Source organism: Rousettus aegyptiacus, unplaced genomic scaffold (assembly GCF_014176215.1).
Source record: "Rousettus aegyptiacus isolate mRouAeg1 unplaced genomic scaffold, mRouAeg1.p scaffold_m13_p_4, whole genome shotgun sequence".
Lineage (NCBI taxonomy): Eukaryota > Metazoa > Chordata > Mammalia > Chiroptera > Pteropodidae > Rousettus > Rousettus aegyptiacus.
In genome coordinates, this window is record NW_023416307.1 from 51,082,447 (window position 1) to 51,099,552 (window position 17,106).

The 17,106-nt window shown below is 33.5% G+C and overlaps 1 protein-coding gene across 1 annotated transcript in view; it reads left to right on the forward strand.

Moving 5' to 3' along the window:
• The window catches only part of OSBPL11 (oxysterol binding protein like 11), a 75,455-nt gene extending 59,604 nt beyond the window's left edge, over positions 1 to 15,851 (forward strand). Inside the window, exons 11-13 of the mRNA XM_016135199.2 lie at positions 5,039 to 5,221; positions 11,255 to 11,408; positions 14,178 to 15,851. Of these exons, the coding sequence (XP_015990685.1) occupies positions 5,039 to 5,221; positions 11,255 to 11,408; positions 14,178 to 14,243 (403 nt within the window). The 3' untranslated portion in view covers positions 14,244 to 15,851. The remainder of the gene's footprint in view (positions 1 to 5,038; positions 5,222 to 11,254; positions 11,409 to 14,177) is intronic.
• The last annotated feature ends 1,255 nt before the right edge of the window (positions 15,852 to 17,106 follow it).

Below are 17,106 nucleotides of genomic sequence, written 5' to 3' on the forward strand. Positions count from 1 at the left end.
TGATGAAGTCCATAACCACATTCTTGGGCTTCCTATGTCTGCATTGTTAAGAACTCAGCTGTTCTCTTTCTCATTCTGTAGTCCCTGCTGGGGCAGGCAGAGCAATAAGCAAGCAAAGTGGAGATGTACTGAAGACCCCAAGGCCCATCCATGGCTGGATCTATAAGGGCGTCTTTGGAGAGTAGATCTGAGGCTGAGGGATTAGGATGCAGTTTGCCCAGTAGGAGAGAAGATGTCCAATTCTATAGTGCTTTTTTATTCCCTGCATAGCTTGCATAGCCCTTCTATTCAAAAATTGTTTCATCTATTTAACTACTTTATATCTACCATTTTCTTGAGACAGAATCTATTTTAAGAGTTTTAGGGACTTTAAAAGGATAGGGCTGGTTCAGGCTTCTTTTCATAATAAATTTATCTTTAGTGACTTCTTCGTTGACAAATTTGATCTGTATTCTGAAGAAAGTGGGGAGCCAATTAAGCTTTTAAGCATGGAAGTGATATATTTTATTTATTTTTATCTTTTACAATAATTTCAAACCCACAGAAAAGATGTAAAAACATAGGTTTATCAAAATTTCTCTCTGCGCACTTTATTATTGTTTTACTTATTTATTATTGACTGTTATTATTCCTGAAACATTTGAGAGTTAAAGACATCATGATACTTGACCCCAAAATATTTTAGCCTGAATTTCCTAAGAACAAGAAATTCTCTTACATAATCACAGAACAGTTGTTAAATTTGGGAAACTTAGCATTGACATAATAATACTGTTATCTAATGTACAATCCATATTAAAATTTTTGTCAGTTGTTCGAATAATTGACAGTGTTTTTACTGCTAACCCAGGATCATGCATTACATTTTAATATGTCTCTTTAGTCTTTAATCAGCAATATTGCCTCAGCCTTTCTTTGTCATTTAAGATGCTGACATTTTTGAAGAATACAGATCAATTTTATAGAATGCTCATCAATTTGGATTTTTTTTTGGTTTTTCGAATCAGGTTTGCGTTACACATTTTTGATGGGAATATAATTTAAGCAATGTTGTATCTGGAAGTGATATATTTTAAATAAATTTTGAAAAAGGTCAACTGATGGCAGGTGAAGATTGTGTTAGAGGACAGGGAGGTGGTGAGAGAAGATTAGAAGTTAGGTGACCAGTTAGAGATTCAGACTTGATAGACTTCAAGAAATAGCCGATTGAGTAACTAAGATAACTTTGGATGATGTCCTGATTATCTACTGCTAATAATAAATAAACCTCTCTAAAGTATAGTGCTTAAAACAGCAATTTGTATCATATATTATAATTCTGTGGATAATCGGGCTCAGCTGAGTGATTCTTACCTGGCATCTTTCACGTGGTTGTAGTTGGATTTTGGTTGGGTCTTCAGTCATTTAAGAGCTCGACTCAGGTGGATACCCAAGATAGCCCCTCACTTGAGAGGCAGTAGATTTGACTATTGACCAGGAGCTCATCTTGGGCTCTCAGCAGAGGGCCTACATATAGCTTTCCCACATGTGTAGAACTTCTCTCATCTTGGCAGCTAAGTTCCTAAGAGGGAACACCCAAAAGCAGTCTTAGTTTTGATACCTGGTTTTCATATTTTGACATTTTTAAGATTCCTAATAATTTCAAATAGACATCCTCATTTTTATTAGTGACCAGTCATTATATTTACTGTCTTATTTTCTTGAATTTCTTACTTAAATTAGCTTCTTTTCTCCCTTCATGCTCTTACCTATCTACAAGGCCACAGTCATTGGCTCTTGTTACTTGGAAGTATAACACTTTTCCTTAACTAGTCTGTCTCTATCTCCTTTGCATTCACATACATTCTTTCTTTAACTCTTGAGGCATGCCTTCGGCTGACCCCGAAGTTTCCTCACTATTTCCATTCTGATCTCCCTTAGGACCAATGGTTTCATTTAATTTTTCATTTAAAAGATTCATGTTCGAAACAGACTTTCCTATTTTGACATCTTTTCTTCTTTGATTTTTTCAGAATATTATAACTAAAGCCTTCTTTCATGCCTTTATTAATGGCCATGCCTCCCGTCTCAGACTTAGCCTGTTTTTTTTTACTGCTATCTGCAATCAGAACAGACACATTATCTGCTGTCTGCATTTGATATAAATATATTATCTTCCACTTGTCTTTCCTTACTCCCTCATTTTCCACAACTATCTCTGTTGCAGCCAAGCAGGCCTACTTAACTATTCCTCAAGCTCTTGTCCACATCCTCATCCCATTTTCCACACTCGCTGTAAGATGATAATTTTATATATATAGTGATATGATGTCATTATGTTTACTATTTTCTGAGTGACATACTTTTCCGCATACCGGAGAAAGAAAAAGACTATCTGTGCCTTTAAGAAGCTTTTAGTCTAATATTAGAATCCAGGACCCTAACCCTGAAAAGAATATGTAAGGCTTTTAGGAAAAACTCTTAGATAATAGACAGTTAAAAATAAAGTCTGTTATTATAATAACTATAATGATGAAAAAGGACAGTAATACTGTGAAGCTGGGATTAGATAATTACTTTACCAGAAAATAAAATTTAATTCTAACTTCTCTTAGAGTAAAAAAAAGAAACATGATGCTCAACATACTTCTCATTGTCTGATAAAGGAAGCCTATCACTCTTTCAAGAGAGATGAACTATTTCCCTGGTATTAAATTCTAAAGGGATTTGTTGCAGGTATCCTTATATAGTGGCATTGAGTAACATAATAGTATCTTCTTTAGTTCTGCATAAAATAAATTACCCCTCATGTGAGTACTTCTATATATACATCAATAAAACTCAAATCTAAAATCTTAACTTTTAGTCAATAAAAGCCTTCTTTATGAAGCCAGACTAATGTAGTTAGTGGTTTTGTATTCAAATAGCTATAGAGACAGAGTTTAGACAATCTAAAAAGCCAACTTAAGGTCAAGTTTTTAAAAAGTGAAAGAGCAAATACCTTATCAATTATCAATCATCCTCACTTTAAAAATGAGTAGGATGACAACTTAAGATTTAGCTCTTTGGCAAGTGTCTTAAGGGTAACATTCTATGTCATTGATTGAAACTGTATCTAGATATATATGCTTTAGATATTTAGATATTCATACTTATTATCTATGATTGCTTTTCTGCTACAGTGACAGGGTTAAGTAGTTGTGACAGACACATTCTGGCCCACGAATCCTAAGATATTTACCTTTGGTCCTTCACAAAAAATGTTTGCCAACCATGCATCAGACTGTTATGAAGAACTGTTTTAAGCAAAATGAGACAAGGCCCTCCTTCCTTCTTGTGCTCCTTTTGCAAGTTTCTCATGGCCTATCTCTAGTATGCATGATTCTTGTTCCCTGCCTCAGTTCTTATGCTGCCCTTGCTGTGTAGATACACCAAACAGCAAGGACCCAGTGTAACCCAGGGTGCATGAATAGGGATGTAGTGCTTGTTATTTGTCAAGTGGAAAGACTTGTGAAGGAGATAATGACAACTTAAAAGATTGTGATGTGGCAGTAAAAAAGAGAGATCAAGTGAGGAATGGATTATTGTTCTTCGGTGGTCAGAATACAGTTCTGGGTATGTGTGGATAGAGAAGGGAAGAGATAAGTGTTCAGTGTGTCATCTCTTCATATCCTGATTGATTAGAGATAAATTTCCAAGGAAGGGAGCAATTTTGGCAAGTGGGATCAGAGAGGAAACATGGATATCACAAGAAATATTCAGTCAGGCAAAAACCCTTAGCAGTGAACTTATTTAAGTTCAGGTGCTTTGAAGTATACGCAGAGTTCCCACCCTTGCTGTAATAAAGGGGACTTGTAGTCCTGGTGTTCTTTGTGTCCACTGAGCTACAATTATCCCTAATTTTTTTATTCTGAATGTTTGGTTTGCTCCTAGATTCCAAACCCTTATACACCTTAATCTTTAAGATCTGGTTCATAGATTCTTTGCTTATTGGCTGCTGTGCCTCTGTCTTGAACTCTGAGTCTGTACACTGTTGACTTCTCCTGATTAAAAACTATGGACTCACTGAATTCAGCTATGTCCTTTTGACATCCAGGCCCTTGGCTTATACCTGAAAAATGTTTCTGAGGGTCCCTGAGCTGTTGCCTGTGGGCTTTGGTCCTCTGGATTCCCTTGTGAATCCAGATAAACCACAATCTCTGGCACACCGATTTGACCCTAACTTTTACCCACTACTCTCTGAGTTCTGAATGTCTGTCTAATTTAATCCTGTTGTTATTTGTGTCCTTCAGTGACTATAAAATGCTTCATTAAAAAAATTAGACCTGTTCCTGTTCTAGCATTCATTTGAGCCGCATCCTGTCTGTTAATAAACTAGTCAGGTAACTCTTCATTAAACTTTCAACAACAGTAGTGTTTGAGTTCTCTCTGAATTCTGTGTTGATAACATTTTTTGTGTATCAGTGCTCTTTTAATTTTACTGTTTTGTCAAGAGAGTTAAAAAAAAATTTTGAAGTATCTTTTCTATTCTTTTTTTACTTATTGATTTGTCTGGTTTCTATATTTAATTTAAAATTAAGCATAATTTAAAATATGATTTTACATAGAATTGATATACCCAGAACTTCAAATACAAGGACTCCAAACTTTTAAATAGATAAGACTAGTTTGTTTAAAAAGTTGGGTTGTGATATTGTAACGTTTTTCAAATATGATAAAAAATAAATGTTAATATTTTTTGTGTTTCTATTTAGTTTTAATGTTATAATAGTTTTGTTTGTAGCATGCATTTTAAAGATCATATTTCATAATCATTTATGGTAATTAAATCTCTACTTTGATTCCTAGTGTTCTTTCTAAAGATTAAAGTTGATATTATTTGAAAAAATTATCTAGGAAGCTAACCTGTATTTACCAAAAATCTGACTTTGGCACTGACAAATTGAAATGAGCTGTATAACTAATATAAACAATTCACAAAGTACTTTCTTGGGTTTCAGAATCTTAATTACCCCAATATCGCTTATTAGAACATATCTTATTTTCTGCTTGCCTCTAGGGTTACAGGTGAAGTAAAGCACAACCTCACCAACACTGTGGCATGCAGAGTCCAAGGGGAATGGAATAGTGTTCTTGAGTTCACTTACAGCAATGGCGAGACAAAGAATGTGGACTTGACAAAACTGGCAGTGAGGAAGAAAAGAGTAAGACCTCTGGAGAAGCAGGACCCGTTTGAATCCAGGTATGTCATCCATGCATCCATCCAGGAAAGAGGAACTCTGGATCTTAATCTAATCCTTTTCACCAACTGGCAACCTTTGGCAAATCACTTAACCAATTCGTATTAGCTTTCTCACCTGGAAATTGAAAGGGTTTGGTCTGATCTGATGCTTTTAACGCCCCCTTACCAACTATGACATTATATGACACACAGTTACATTTTAGTAAAAATCAAACTTTTATAAACTGGGCAAAAATATTAACATTTAATAAAGGATTATATCCTTATCATAGAAACTCTTGCACATTAACATTATTTGCCCAGTAGAAAAATGGGCAAAAGACATAAAGAGGTAGTTCACAAAAATAGGGGAAAAATATGCCCATTAAGAAAATGAAAAAAATGTTCAGTGTAATTAGAATTCAAAGAAATATGAATAAGACAAATTAGTTTTAAAAATCATACCTCTTTTGGGAAAAAGTATGAGCAAATAGTCATTTTCATATTGTTGATTAGAAGGTAAACTAGAACAACCTTCCTAGAGGATATTTTGGCAATATATGTCATAGGCCTTTGAAAGTAAGTGAAGTGGATCTATATGTATTAATTAAGTTACAGTCTTCAAAATGCGGTCACAGTGGTTGCTTCTGGAAAGGTACATAGGGGTCTGGGATTGGAAAGAGACTTATTTTTCCAGACTGCCTTTTTGAACTGTTTAAATTATTTATGGTGTGGAAGTATTACTGTATCAGTTTTTAAAAAGATAAAGGAAATACAAGGAAGTTTTAAATATCTTGATCACTTAAATGGAAGCAAACAATTTATAACTAGATGAGTAGAGAGATTAAATGCCCATTAGCCAAAGACTCAAGTTGGATCAAAGATAAAATAGTAGTGATTAAAAATTTTTCTTTTCTAGAGATTCATCCTGAAAGAGTGGTTCTCTGAGATCCTAGATCTTTTCAGGAGATGTACCATTTCAAAACTTTTTCATAATATTGCTGAGCTGTTATTTGCCATTTTCACTGTCGGTACTGGTGGTACAAAAGCAATGGTGGGTAGCACTGTTGGGCCTTAGCATGTATCAAGACAGTGACACCAAGCTGTATAAGTGGTTATTATATTCTTCACTGCCATGTGCTTACAATTTTTAAAATGCCAGTTTCTTTTTAAATGTCTTTTTTTAAAAAAAAAAAAAGTGTTTGAATATTCTGCATGACAAATTGGGAGTAGGCATAAAGTACTTGTGCTAGATATTGAAGTACAGTAGTTTTCTGAAGGAAAAGCATTTGTGCAGTTTTTTGAGTTACAAGCAAATTTCTCTTTTCATAAAATACCATTTTTACTTAAAAGAATGATTGACAAACTAGTTCTAATTTAAATATTAGATTTTTCTTATAAACGATTGATATGAAAATGGTACTTCAAGGAAAACAATTAACAGTATTTTTTGCTAATAATAAAATTTAAATGAAAATAACTCAAGTGTCCATTGACAGATAAATAGATATAAAGAAGTTATGGTGTACACATGCACACATGCATGTGGGAATATTATTCAGCCATGAAGAAGAGTAAAATCATGCTACAGTAGAGATGGGCTTTTCGGGCATTATGCTAAGTGAAGTAAGTTAGACAGACAAATACTGGATGATCTCATTTATATGTGGAATCTAGAACAAAATAAACAAAAAAAATCAAACTGATAGGTATAGAAAACAGATTGGTGGTACTGGAAGCAGGCATTAGGGGGTAGGCGAAATGGGTGAAGTGAGTCAAAAAGTACAAACTTTCAGTTATAAAATAAGTCATGGGGATATAATGTACAGCATGGCGACTGTAATCAATAATACTGTATTGCATATTTGAAAGTGCTAAGAGTAGATCTTAAAAGTCCTCATCACCAGGACAAAATTTTTTGCATCTATGTATGGTGGTGGATGTTAACTAGACTTATTGTGATCATTTTACAGTATATACAAATATTGTATCATTATGTTGTACATGCGAAACCAATATAGCATTATATGTCAATTATACCTCAGCTGAAAAATTTTCATACTAGAAAAAGAACCTCATAGAAAAAGAGGTCAGATTTGTGGTAGGCAGAGGCAGGGGTTGGGAGTGAGGGAATTGGGTGGAGAGGGTCATAGGTTTAAACTTCCAGTTATGTGATAAATAAGTCCTGGGGATGTGATATAATCCATGATGACTGTAGTTAACACTATTGTATGGTATATTTTGAAAGTTGTTAAGAGAATGGATCCTAAAAGTTCTTATCACAAGGGAAAAAAATTTTTTTTGTATCTATATGAAATGGAAGTTAATTAAACTTACTATGGTGATCACAGTGTAAGTCAAGTCACTGTGCTGTACACTTTAAACTTACACAGTGCTTTATGTCAATAAAACTGCAAAAAAATTTGAGCTTCAAGGCAAAATAAAAAGTTTATATCTTGTATCTACCACAGTGAGCTTGAAAACTTTCCAAGCAGAGTTTTCTGATGAAATTGGTGGTGATATTAAAGAGTGTGCTTTTTAAATATTACATAATAAAATGTCAAAATCTGTAAGATCATGTTTCAAATGATCAATGCATGATATTGCAACATTATGCATGGATGAAAATTCTTTCCAAGATGCAAATTAGACCAGTAGATTTCCATGTAGCAGAGTGTAAAAAATACATCGACATTTTTCAGTTTCCATATTGCATCTAAATTTCAAAAACTACCACTTACTGAGTTTTGATACTGTATCAAAGAATTAAATTATTTGAAAATTTATTAAAATATTCTTCCCTTTTCCAACTATCTGAGTGAGGCCATATTTTCTTTATATACTTTAACTAAATATGTCACAACAGATTGAATGTAGAAGCAGATGTAAGAATCTGGCTATTATTAAACAGGTATTTAAGAGACATTATATTATCATAAAATTTTATTAAGGATTTTTTATTTCTACATTCATGGGGAGATCCATCTGTTGTTTTCTTTGGGGGAAGTTTTTAACTACAACTTCAATATCTTTAGTACTTAGGGCTGTTGAGGTTATCTATTCTTGAGTGAGCTTTGGTAGTTTGTGTCTTTCAAGGAAATGGTCTTTTTTTTCTGTCAAATTTCTTGGCATATAGTTCATAATATTCCCTTATCATTCTTATACTGTGTGTAGGATTTGTAGTGATGTCACCACACTCTTTCCTTCTAGTGGTAATAACTTCTTTTCGTGATCAATGTGATTAAATGTTTATCAATTTTACCCAAAGAACTAGTTTCATTAACTTTTTTGTCCATACTTCTGTTCTTTCTCATTGATTTCTGCTCTTATTGTTTTAATTTTCTTTGTTCTGCTTACTTTGTGCATCATTTGCTGTTCCTTTTTCTGTTTTATTAAAAACAAAAATTTAGGTCAAGGATCAGCAAACTTCTTTTGTAAAAGCCAGAGAGTAAATATCTTAGGCTTGATGGATCAGATAGCCGGTGCCACAACTACCCAGCTCTGCCATTGTAGTATAAAAGTAGTGATAGATGTTGCTATATTAAAATAAAAATTTATTAACAAAATGGGCAGTGAACCATAGTTTGACTTCTGGTTTAGGTTGTGAATTTTTCTTCTTTCTTAATATAAAAGTTTAATGCTGTGTATTTTCCTTCTAAGTCTGCTTTATCTATATCCTGCAACTTTTTTACTTTTCATATTTATTTTTTAATTTCCCTTGTGATTTTTTTTGACTCATGAAGTTATTTAGTAATATATTGTTTAATTTCCAAATATTTGGAGATTTTCCAGCTATCTGCCCATTATTCATTTCTTATTTAATTTCTTTTTGATCAAAGAATGTACTTTGTATGGTATCAGTCCTTTAAATTTATTGAAATTTGTTTTGTGGCCTTGGTAAATTATGTTTTGGTAAATGTTTCATGTGCACTTGACAAGAATGTATATCTGTTGATGTTTGGTGAGAGTATTCTGTAAATGTCAATTAGGTCAAGTGGGTTGATAGTATTTTTCTAGTCTCTATATCTTTGCTGATTTTCTGTGTACCTGTTCTATCAGTAGAGATCAGTTATTGAAATCAGTTACTGAAATTACCAATTATAATTGAATAGTTCTCTTTGTAGTTGTATAAGTTTTTACTTTTATGTTATTTGAGGTTCGGTTATAAAGGGCATCATGTTTAGGATTGTATATCTTCATGCATTGATCCTTGATTATTATGAAATGATCTTCTTTATCTCTGGTCATAGTTCTTGCTTTGGACTTTATTTTGATATCAAATTGACACTTAAAAAATAACTTTATTGAGATATATTTTACATTTCATAAAAATCACCTGTTTCCTGAGTGGTACAGTCATCACCATAAATCAGTTTTAGAATCTTTTCATCTTCCCATAAGATCCCTTATGCTCATTTTACAGTTAATCTCCAATCCTACCCCCAGTCTCAAGGAAACTGCATGCTGTCACTATAAATGCACCTTCCCTGGATATTTCAGATAAATGGGATTATCCAAAATGGGATCTCCTGTGCCTAGCATGTCTCACTTAGCATGTTGTTGAAGTTCATTCATGATATATAGCATGCATCAGTAGGTCATTCCTTTTTATTACTGTATAATGTTATATATTTTCCTCTAAGTTTCATATAATTCCATTGTTTAATACCACATTTTGTCTTCCATTTACCAGTTGATGGACATTTCCAATTTTGAACTAAGATGATTAATAGTGCTATGAATATTCTCATGCAAATCTTTGTGTGGACACGTTTTCATCTGGGTAAATACTAGGAGTGGAATTGCTGGTTTGTGTGGTAGTTTTATACCTAACTTTTAAAAAAACTGCTGAACTATTTTCCAAAATGGCTGCACCATTTTACATTTCCTCACAGCAATTTTTGAGGGTTCCAATTCTCCACTTTCTTATCAACATCTGTTACTGTCTTATTTAATACACCTATCTAGTTGGTTTAAAATAGTATCTCATTGTGATTTTAATTTGCATTTCCCTAATGACTAAATGACTAATTTCCATGTGCTAATTAGTCATTTGTTTATCTTCTCTGGTGAGATGTGTGCTTATATATTTTCACCCATCTTTATAAATTGAATTGTTTATCTTATTGTGTTATAGAGTTCTTCGTAAATTCTGGATATAAATCCTTTATTAGTTATGTGTTTCTCAAATATTTTCTCTTAGTCTGTTGCTTGTCTTTTCATTTTTTAATGTTTTTTCAGTAAAAATTTTTAATTTTGATGAGGTGAAATAGCAAAGATTTCTTTTATGGATTATGGTTTTGGTGTTGCATCTAAGAAATCTTTGCATAACCCAAAATTCTAAAGATTTTCTCTTGTATCTTCTTGTAAAAGTTTTATTGTGAGGTAAAGGTCTAAGGTCAACTTTTTACATATGGATATCCAGTTGCCCCAGTACCACTTGTTGAACAGACTATAGACTACTTTCCCCAAAGAACTGTCTTGACAGTTTTCTTTTGCTTGGAGTTTGTTGAGCTTCTCTCCTCCCTATGCTACACCTGTAAACTCTCTCTGGCCCAGGGAGTTGGAGTTCTTTCTCTCCTCTCAGGGTTCGCCGTTCTGTGCTGCCTTTTGTTCAATATCTGAAAATCATTGTTTCATTACATTTGATATGGTTTCCTAGTTGATTAAAGGCAGGAGGGTAAATCTGGTGCCTGTTATTTCATCATGTCCAGCAGCAGAAGTGGTTTCTCTTGTATTTCAGCTTAAAAATATTTTGTTAGTATCTTTTAAAATCTTTTTGCTTAGTATTTCTTAAGTTTCTTAAAAATAAAAATCTTAGTTTTATAAGTTGAAAATATAAATTATTTTTAATTGAAAAAGAAGTAGAAGCAGTAGCATCTTGGACATTAACATATAATATAGCATCAGTGTTCTTGTAACTAACTCTGGCATGAAATTACAGATATGATTTAGGAAATGTAATTTTTAAAAATTACTGTTAATTTTGAGAGTATCGGTTCTATTTATCTTTTTTTGGAGAATGTTTGTAAAACTGTGGTTTTCCTATTTCAGGCGATTGTGGAAAAATGTGACAGACTCTCTGAGGGAATCTGAAATTGATAAGGCCACAGAGCATAAACGTACCCTAGAAGAACGCCAGAGGACTGAAGAAAGGCATCGTACTGAAACAGGCACACCCTGGAAAACCAAATATTTTGTTAAAGAGGTATGTTCTACCTGCCTTCAGACCAAAACTCATTATCTACTTAGAACTTCAGCTTACTAGGTTTTCTTAAATTGTTACCACTTACACATTTCCCTTTCTGAAAATAGTCTAGCTTAATCCTGAGCTTTTTTACGAACTTTTCATAATTTGTCAAAAATTAGCCTGTAATTCAAATGAAATAGATTTGGGGATTTAATTGGCCACAAATGAAAATGCTAACAAAATCTTCTATCATAATAATAGAATGTGCAATTTACAATTTTATTGCCTTTTGTCCCACACTGAAATTCTGTGTTTGCTTTCAGAAACCACATTTTAAGGGAGACATGAGAAACATAACTGGCTACACAAAGGATAGTGAAGTGACTAGAATCTTTACAACTTTTAAGGAAAAAAATAGGGGTGTTTAGCCTGAAAAATAGAAAATGGGCCATTCATTATAACTTTCTTCAAATATATGTAGGCTTAGCACTTAGAACTTTTTTAATCAGTTCTAATAACAAACCTGAGCTAAGCCCTAACTACCAGGAAATACATTTTGAGTTTAACATAAGAAGGCATTGTATAACAATAAAAAACATCCAGTAAAACAGTACATTTTATAGTGATGTGTTTCCCATTACTAGACCTATGTAAGAAACTGTGGCTTATGTAGAGGAGTTTAATGCACTGGTTTTCAGTTTTTTGTTTTATTACTTTCTGGTAGAACCCAGAAAGGTCAATAATGAACCATATCTGATATCAAGAAAAGTTTTGTTGATTGCCAAGTGTTAGGAAACCTTTTGAATTTTAATATTGGTCCATCAGGATAGACGCTGGAAAAAGTAATTTGAATGTGATTTTTACATAGTTATTCTTTGAAAAACCAAAATTTATTATAGTAATTTTATTACTTTCCTTTTTCTAATCTTTGGGTATCTAATATAAATTACCAACTGTTTTCATGGATATAAATAAGGAAAACTGCTTTATATCTCTGCATTTTTGTGTGAAAAAATATACCTTTTTAAGTACTATTTAAAATTATAGTCTGATAACCTTAGATTTTTTTCATTTCAAGCTCATTAAGAAAGCCGATATACCAGAAGTGGATTCCAGAGGGGAAAATTTGTAAGGGAGGACTTCCGTAAATCATTAAAAATAAACAATGTAGGCCTAAAAGAAGGGAGCTATAATAATGAGGAAAAGGTGATTCTTGCTACTAACATGACTTGTAAACTTGCTACTTCTCATTTATTTTTTATTTGACATATTGTTAAGAGCCTGTCACTTAATTTTTTTTTATCACACTTTGCAATATAAATAGAGTCTAAAAGTGATGGCAAGATATGGTGATTGTCCAATAAAATGGTGAATTTCTTTCAGCTGAGGTGATCTTAAGTAACTACCTGACAGAAGAGTCGATTGGAAATGCTGATTCAGATTTGGGCCCCTTTGGATGGCAAAATATAAGTAGGGCTTCCTAAATGTTGTGCCATGGTACGGTGGTACAGCAGATGGTTTAGATATGTGTCATATATTAATTCTTCAAGCCCATGGGACAACCAAGTTGCATCCTCTGTGCGACTGGATCATGATGTATGCCATCACGTCTAAGAGGCTCTGTGGAGTAAAAGTGAAGCTGATGAGCATAGTAACTAGCTGAAGCTGGTTGGTACCACAAAGTTCATAACAAATTTGGAGCTATTGCCATTGTCTACGGCACTTTGCTAAGAAGAATATGTTATTGAAAAGTCCATTTTGTCTCCTAAACAGAGTGCTTAATAGATGCTCATAAGTATTGCTAGGGGTAACAAGGGCTCTTCTACTCGTTTTGTATTTTCATTATTGCTTTCAGACTGATTACAGACCAGTTAGGGGTTGATCTTAGATGGAAGAGTAGAGTCAGTTGGTATAAAAAGAGGAGGATAGAGCAGCCTGAAAAGGTATAGATGAAGTGTTTCTAGTATCATTTAATTATATCCACCTTTTTCTGACGATTTCTCACTGACATTTAACATATTAGATCTTCCATTTCTTTCCTTTTGTTATTATACATGTCCACCAGGGTCTATTGGTTGTATCCTCTTAAGCGAATGGTTAACATTTCTTAAGTTGTATGTATATGCACCAGGAAGGTTTTTATAGTATAGTAAACCATATTGGAGTCAGGTGTGCTGTTCGAGCCCTAGCTCTTACCTTAGATAATTTATTTACCACAGTTCCTCATCTATGATGTGTGGGTAAGTATATGGAAAGTGCTCTGAAAAGAATCTGCTCCTTTTTCTCTGAAGTTGGGCAACTCATTTCACTTCTCAGAGCCTCAGTTTCTTCATCTGTGAAATAAGACGGATGATCAGATGGCATGTCTTATCTTCTAAACCTAGCATTCTGTAATGTGGTTAGATAATAATATATTTTTCTTTTTTTATTATTTATTTATTATGGTGACATTGGTTAATGAAATCCAATAAGTTTCAGGTGTACAATTCAACAGTTAGGCATATATATACATCGCATTGTGTGTTCACTGCCCATAGTTGTATTTTTTTCTGTCACCACATATATAACCCCTTTTGCCCCATCTACCTCCTCCCTCTTCTCCTCCCCCACTACCCTCTGGTAACTATTAGTCTGTGGTCCATGTCCATGAGCCTCTGCTTGAAAAACTTCTGTTTGTAAATGTGAGAATAGAATTCCATTTCAATGAAAGTGTTGCTTCTAGTTTTGGTCACTGATTCTGAAAACATTAGAGGAACGGTTCTTTAATTTTTCTTCTACTTGTTTCAGGGAGATGGCTGGGTTTATCACAAACCCCTTTGGAAAACAATTCCAACAACACAGCCAGCAGAGTGATACGCACTAAGACTCGACCAAATGAAATTCTTCTCTGTTTACCCTAAACCCTCCCAGAATGGAGTCATTGCACTGAATGACCTGCTTCCTGACTACAGACTGAAACTAGCTAAACACGAATGTACCTATTAGGGCACTATAGAACTGCAGCAAGACCAAAGTGTCGAAGAAGCACTATGGACCTCTCACCAACCTGTTCATGTGATGTGAGCAATATCATCTTAAAACCTTTCACCTGACTTGTTAGATGATTATTAGTCTTATCCAGTTCTGTCTCCTAAAGATAAATTTGAATCCCCTTTTTTTTCATGGGGGTCAACAGATACGAACACAACAGTGAGAACTCAATGATTGTGATGATAGTGAAAAGTGAAGTCTCTTTCAGAGTCTGTGCTTTGCTTTCTCTCAGTAACTGAAGTATTCACTACTCTTACAAACAAACCAAGAGGAGGAGGAAGATAACGTAGAAGTGGATTCAGCCATTGTGCCTGAAATCAGTGTTAAAAAAAAAAAAATCAACCAGGTTGTAGAAACAAGGCATTCTATTCCTTCAGAGAGACTGTGTGCCTGTGACTGAGGATCTTACCCATTTTCCACCTCTGTTGGAACTCTCTTTTAAAAAATATATTTATAAATTGATTTGAATTATAACCATGAAGAAATTTTTTCTTCTGAACATTTTAATATACTTGAAAACAACATTGACTTGAAAAATTTCAGAACACTTTTCAATACCTAGTTTTATTAAATATTACACTTGAGAGACAGTTTTTTAAATATGTTCATGTCAATATGAGATTTTGGCCTTTCTCAAGAACTGAGGCATTAAAGAACATAGCAAATATCAAATAAAACTGTTACTTTCTTCCTTACCTTTTTTCACTTGTAGGTTAATAGCCAGTATTATGTATAATCCCTCTGGATGAGTATGCTTATCTTACCTCTGTTCACTCAAAATTTAAAACAGCTATTCATATTTGTCAGTAATTCAGAAGTTATGTACATGACTGAGAATATGTATAGTATGGTTTTATTTTCTTTCCAAGGAAACTCAAATGCTGAAGAAAGAGTATGAAATAAAAAGGTATCAGGAAGTTGTATTCAGGTACAAATCTTTTTTTAAATAAGTATTTTATTGAGGTTGAAGAATTTCTGGCAACTCAAAGAATAGTGCTAATTATGGTTTTCATCATTCATTTGAGTATTTATTGAGCACCTAGTTATGGTGCTCAAATTTGTAACTGCAAGTACCTTAATTTTCCAAGAGTGGTGCCTTATTCTGTTTCTTCTGATGTGGTCTTCCAATCAGTGTGTATAACATATACCTGTTATTCATCAGCCATTATAGGTGGCTGTATCGATTGCATCATCATAAGAAATTTAAGCTTTGTGCTCTGATAAATTCATTGAAGGGGTTCATAGGATGAAAACAGCAAAACAATAATTTTTTTCAACAAATTGTAAATTATAAGAAAACACTTGGTTTATATATAACCATTTTAATGATTTTCTTGTTCATTTTTGCTGTGAAATGCACTGAAAAAATTTCAAAGTGAGTTATAGTTCATGTGTTGGAAGATTGAAAAATAATAAAACTAGAGAACATGATGCCTTTGTCTGTTTTATGAATGGAGAGAAATAGAAAGTTTATATTTGAATAGAGTTACTGCCCTGTTCAATTGAGAAAGGCATTGATATTCTTTAAATCCTTATCTTCAGGAATCTCTTAAAGAGTAGATTTAATAAGAGTTAAAATTCTTATGAAAAATAATACACTTATGAGTAATCGAAATCTCCTCAGGTTATTGGATTGAACTCTTTGACAGGGTTGAAATACTGCTTTAGGGTAATTGCTTTACTTTGCCCCTCTCTTCTTGACATCCTACCGCTCTCCCACTGCTTAAGCAGGACCCAGAGAGCAGGGAAGAAGAATATCTGCATCCAGAAGCTGCAGCTTATCCACCTGACAAAAGCCAGAGGCCTTTTCTATTAATTTGTTTGTTTGGTTAACCTACACCTTGTTAATATTTAGCCGGGGAAAAGGGTCTTTGTAGCAATTGCTGCATATGTGTATCTGTTTGTTTTGGGCCAAAGTTTTAAATGTACACTTTCCTTCTGGCTACTAAGAATTGTATTTTAAGAAGTTCAAGACGAGAAGTTACAAAAAGAATATTCTGGCTGTGTATCTGGTGCCATGTTCATGACACCATCCTATACTTTCTGTCAAACATTTATATTTAAGCCCCATAGTTATGTTCCAATTACTTGCATTTTGAATAGATAGTTTTTAAGCCCTGAAAGGTAAATTTTAGATATTGTGTATTGGGTGAGATGTGGCATCTATATATTGATTCTCTGAACTCTACAGGTTGTGACCATCACCTCGAATGCCTACTTGTCATCAAAATAATAAGAAAAAGAATAAAAATATCGACCCTCTCATTCCATAATTCTAGCATGTATACCCTACTCTTATTATAAATATCTGGTACTTGGTGAAGCAGCTTCTACAGATAAAATCTTAAAGGATTTATTAATTAGGTAAGACTGGTAAAAAATCTTAGCTTGAGATGAAGGCTAACTAACATCTATTCAATGTGTTCCCCCAGAGAAAGGCAAATTAGTGTGACTACTCCTGAATCTATACTTTGGGGGGATTCTTTTTAGCTACTACAGTGACTGGAAGCTGAGTGGTGATTCACTAAAGATGTTAGGAAAGAGAAGAGAAGATGATCTTACCAGATGGGAATTTAAACAAACAAACAAAAAAACTCAGACATGAAAATGAAAATTCTAATAAAATATATATTCTAATGTCATAAAATCCCTACTTGGTCCAAAAACCAATCTGCACAAGAAATTC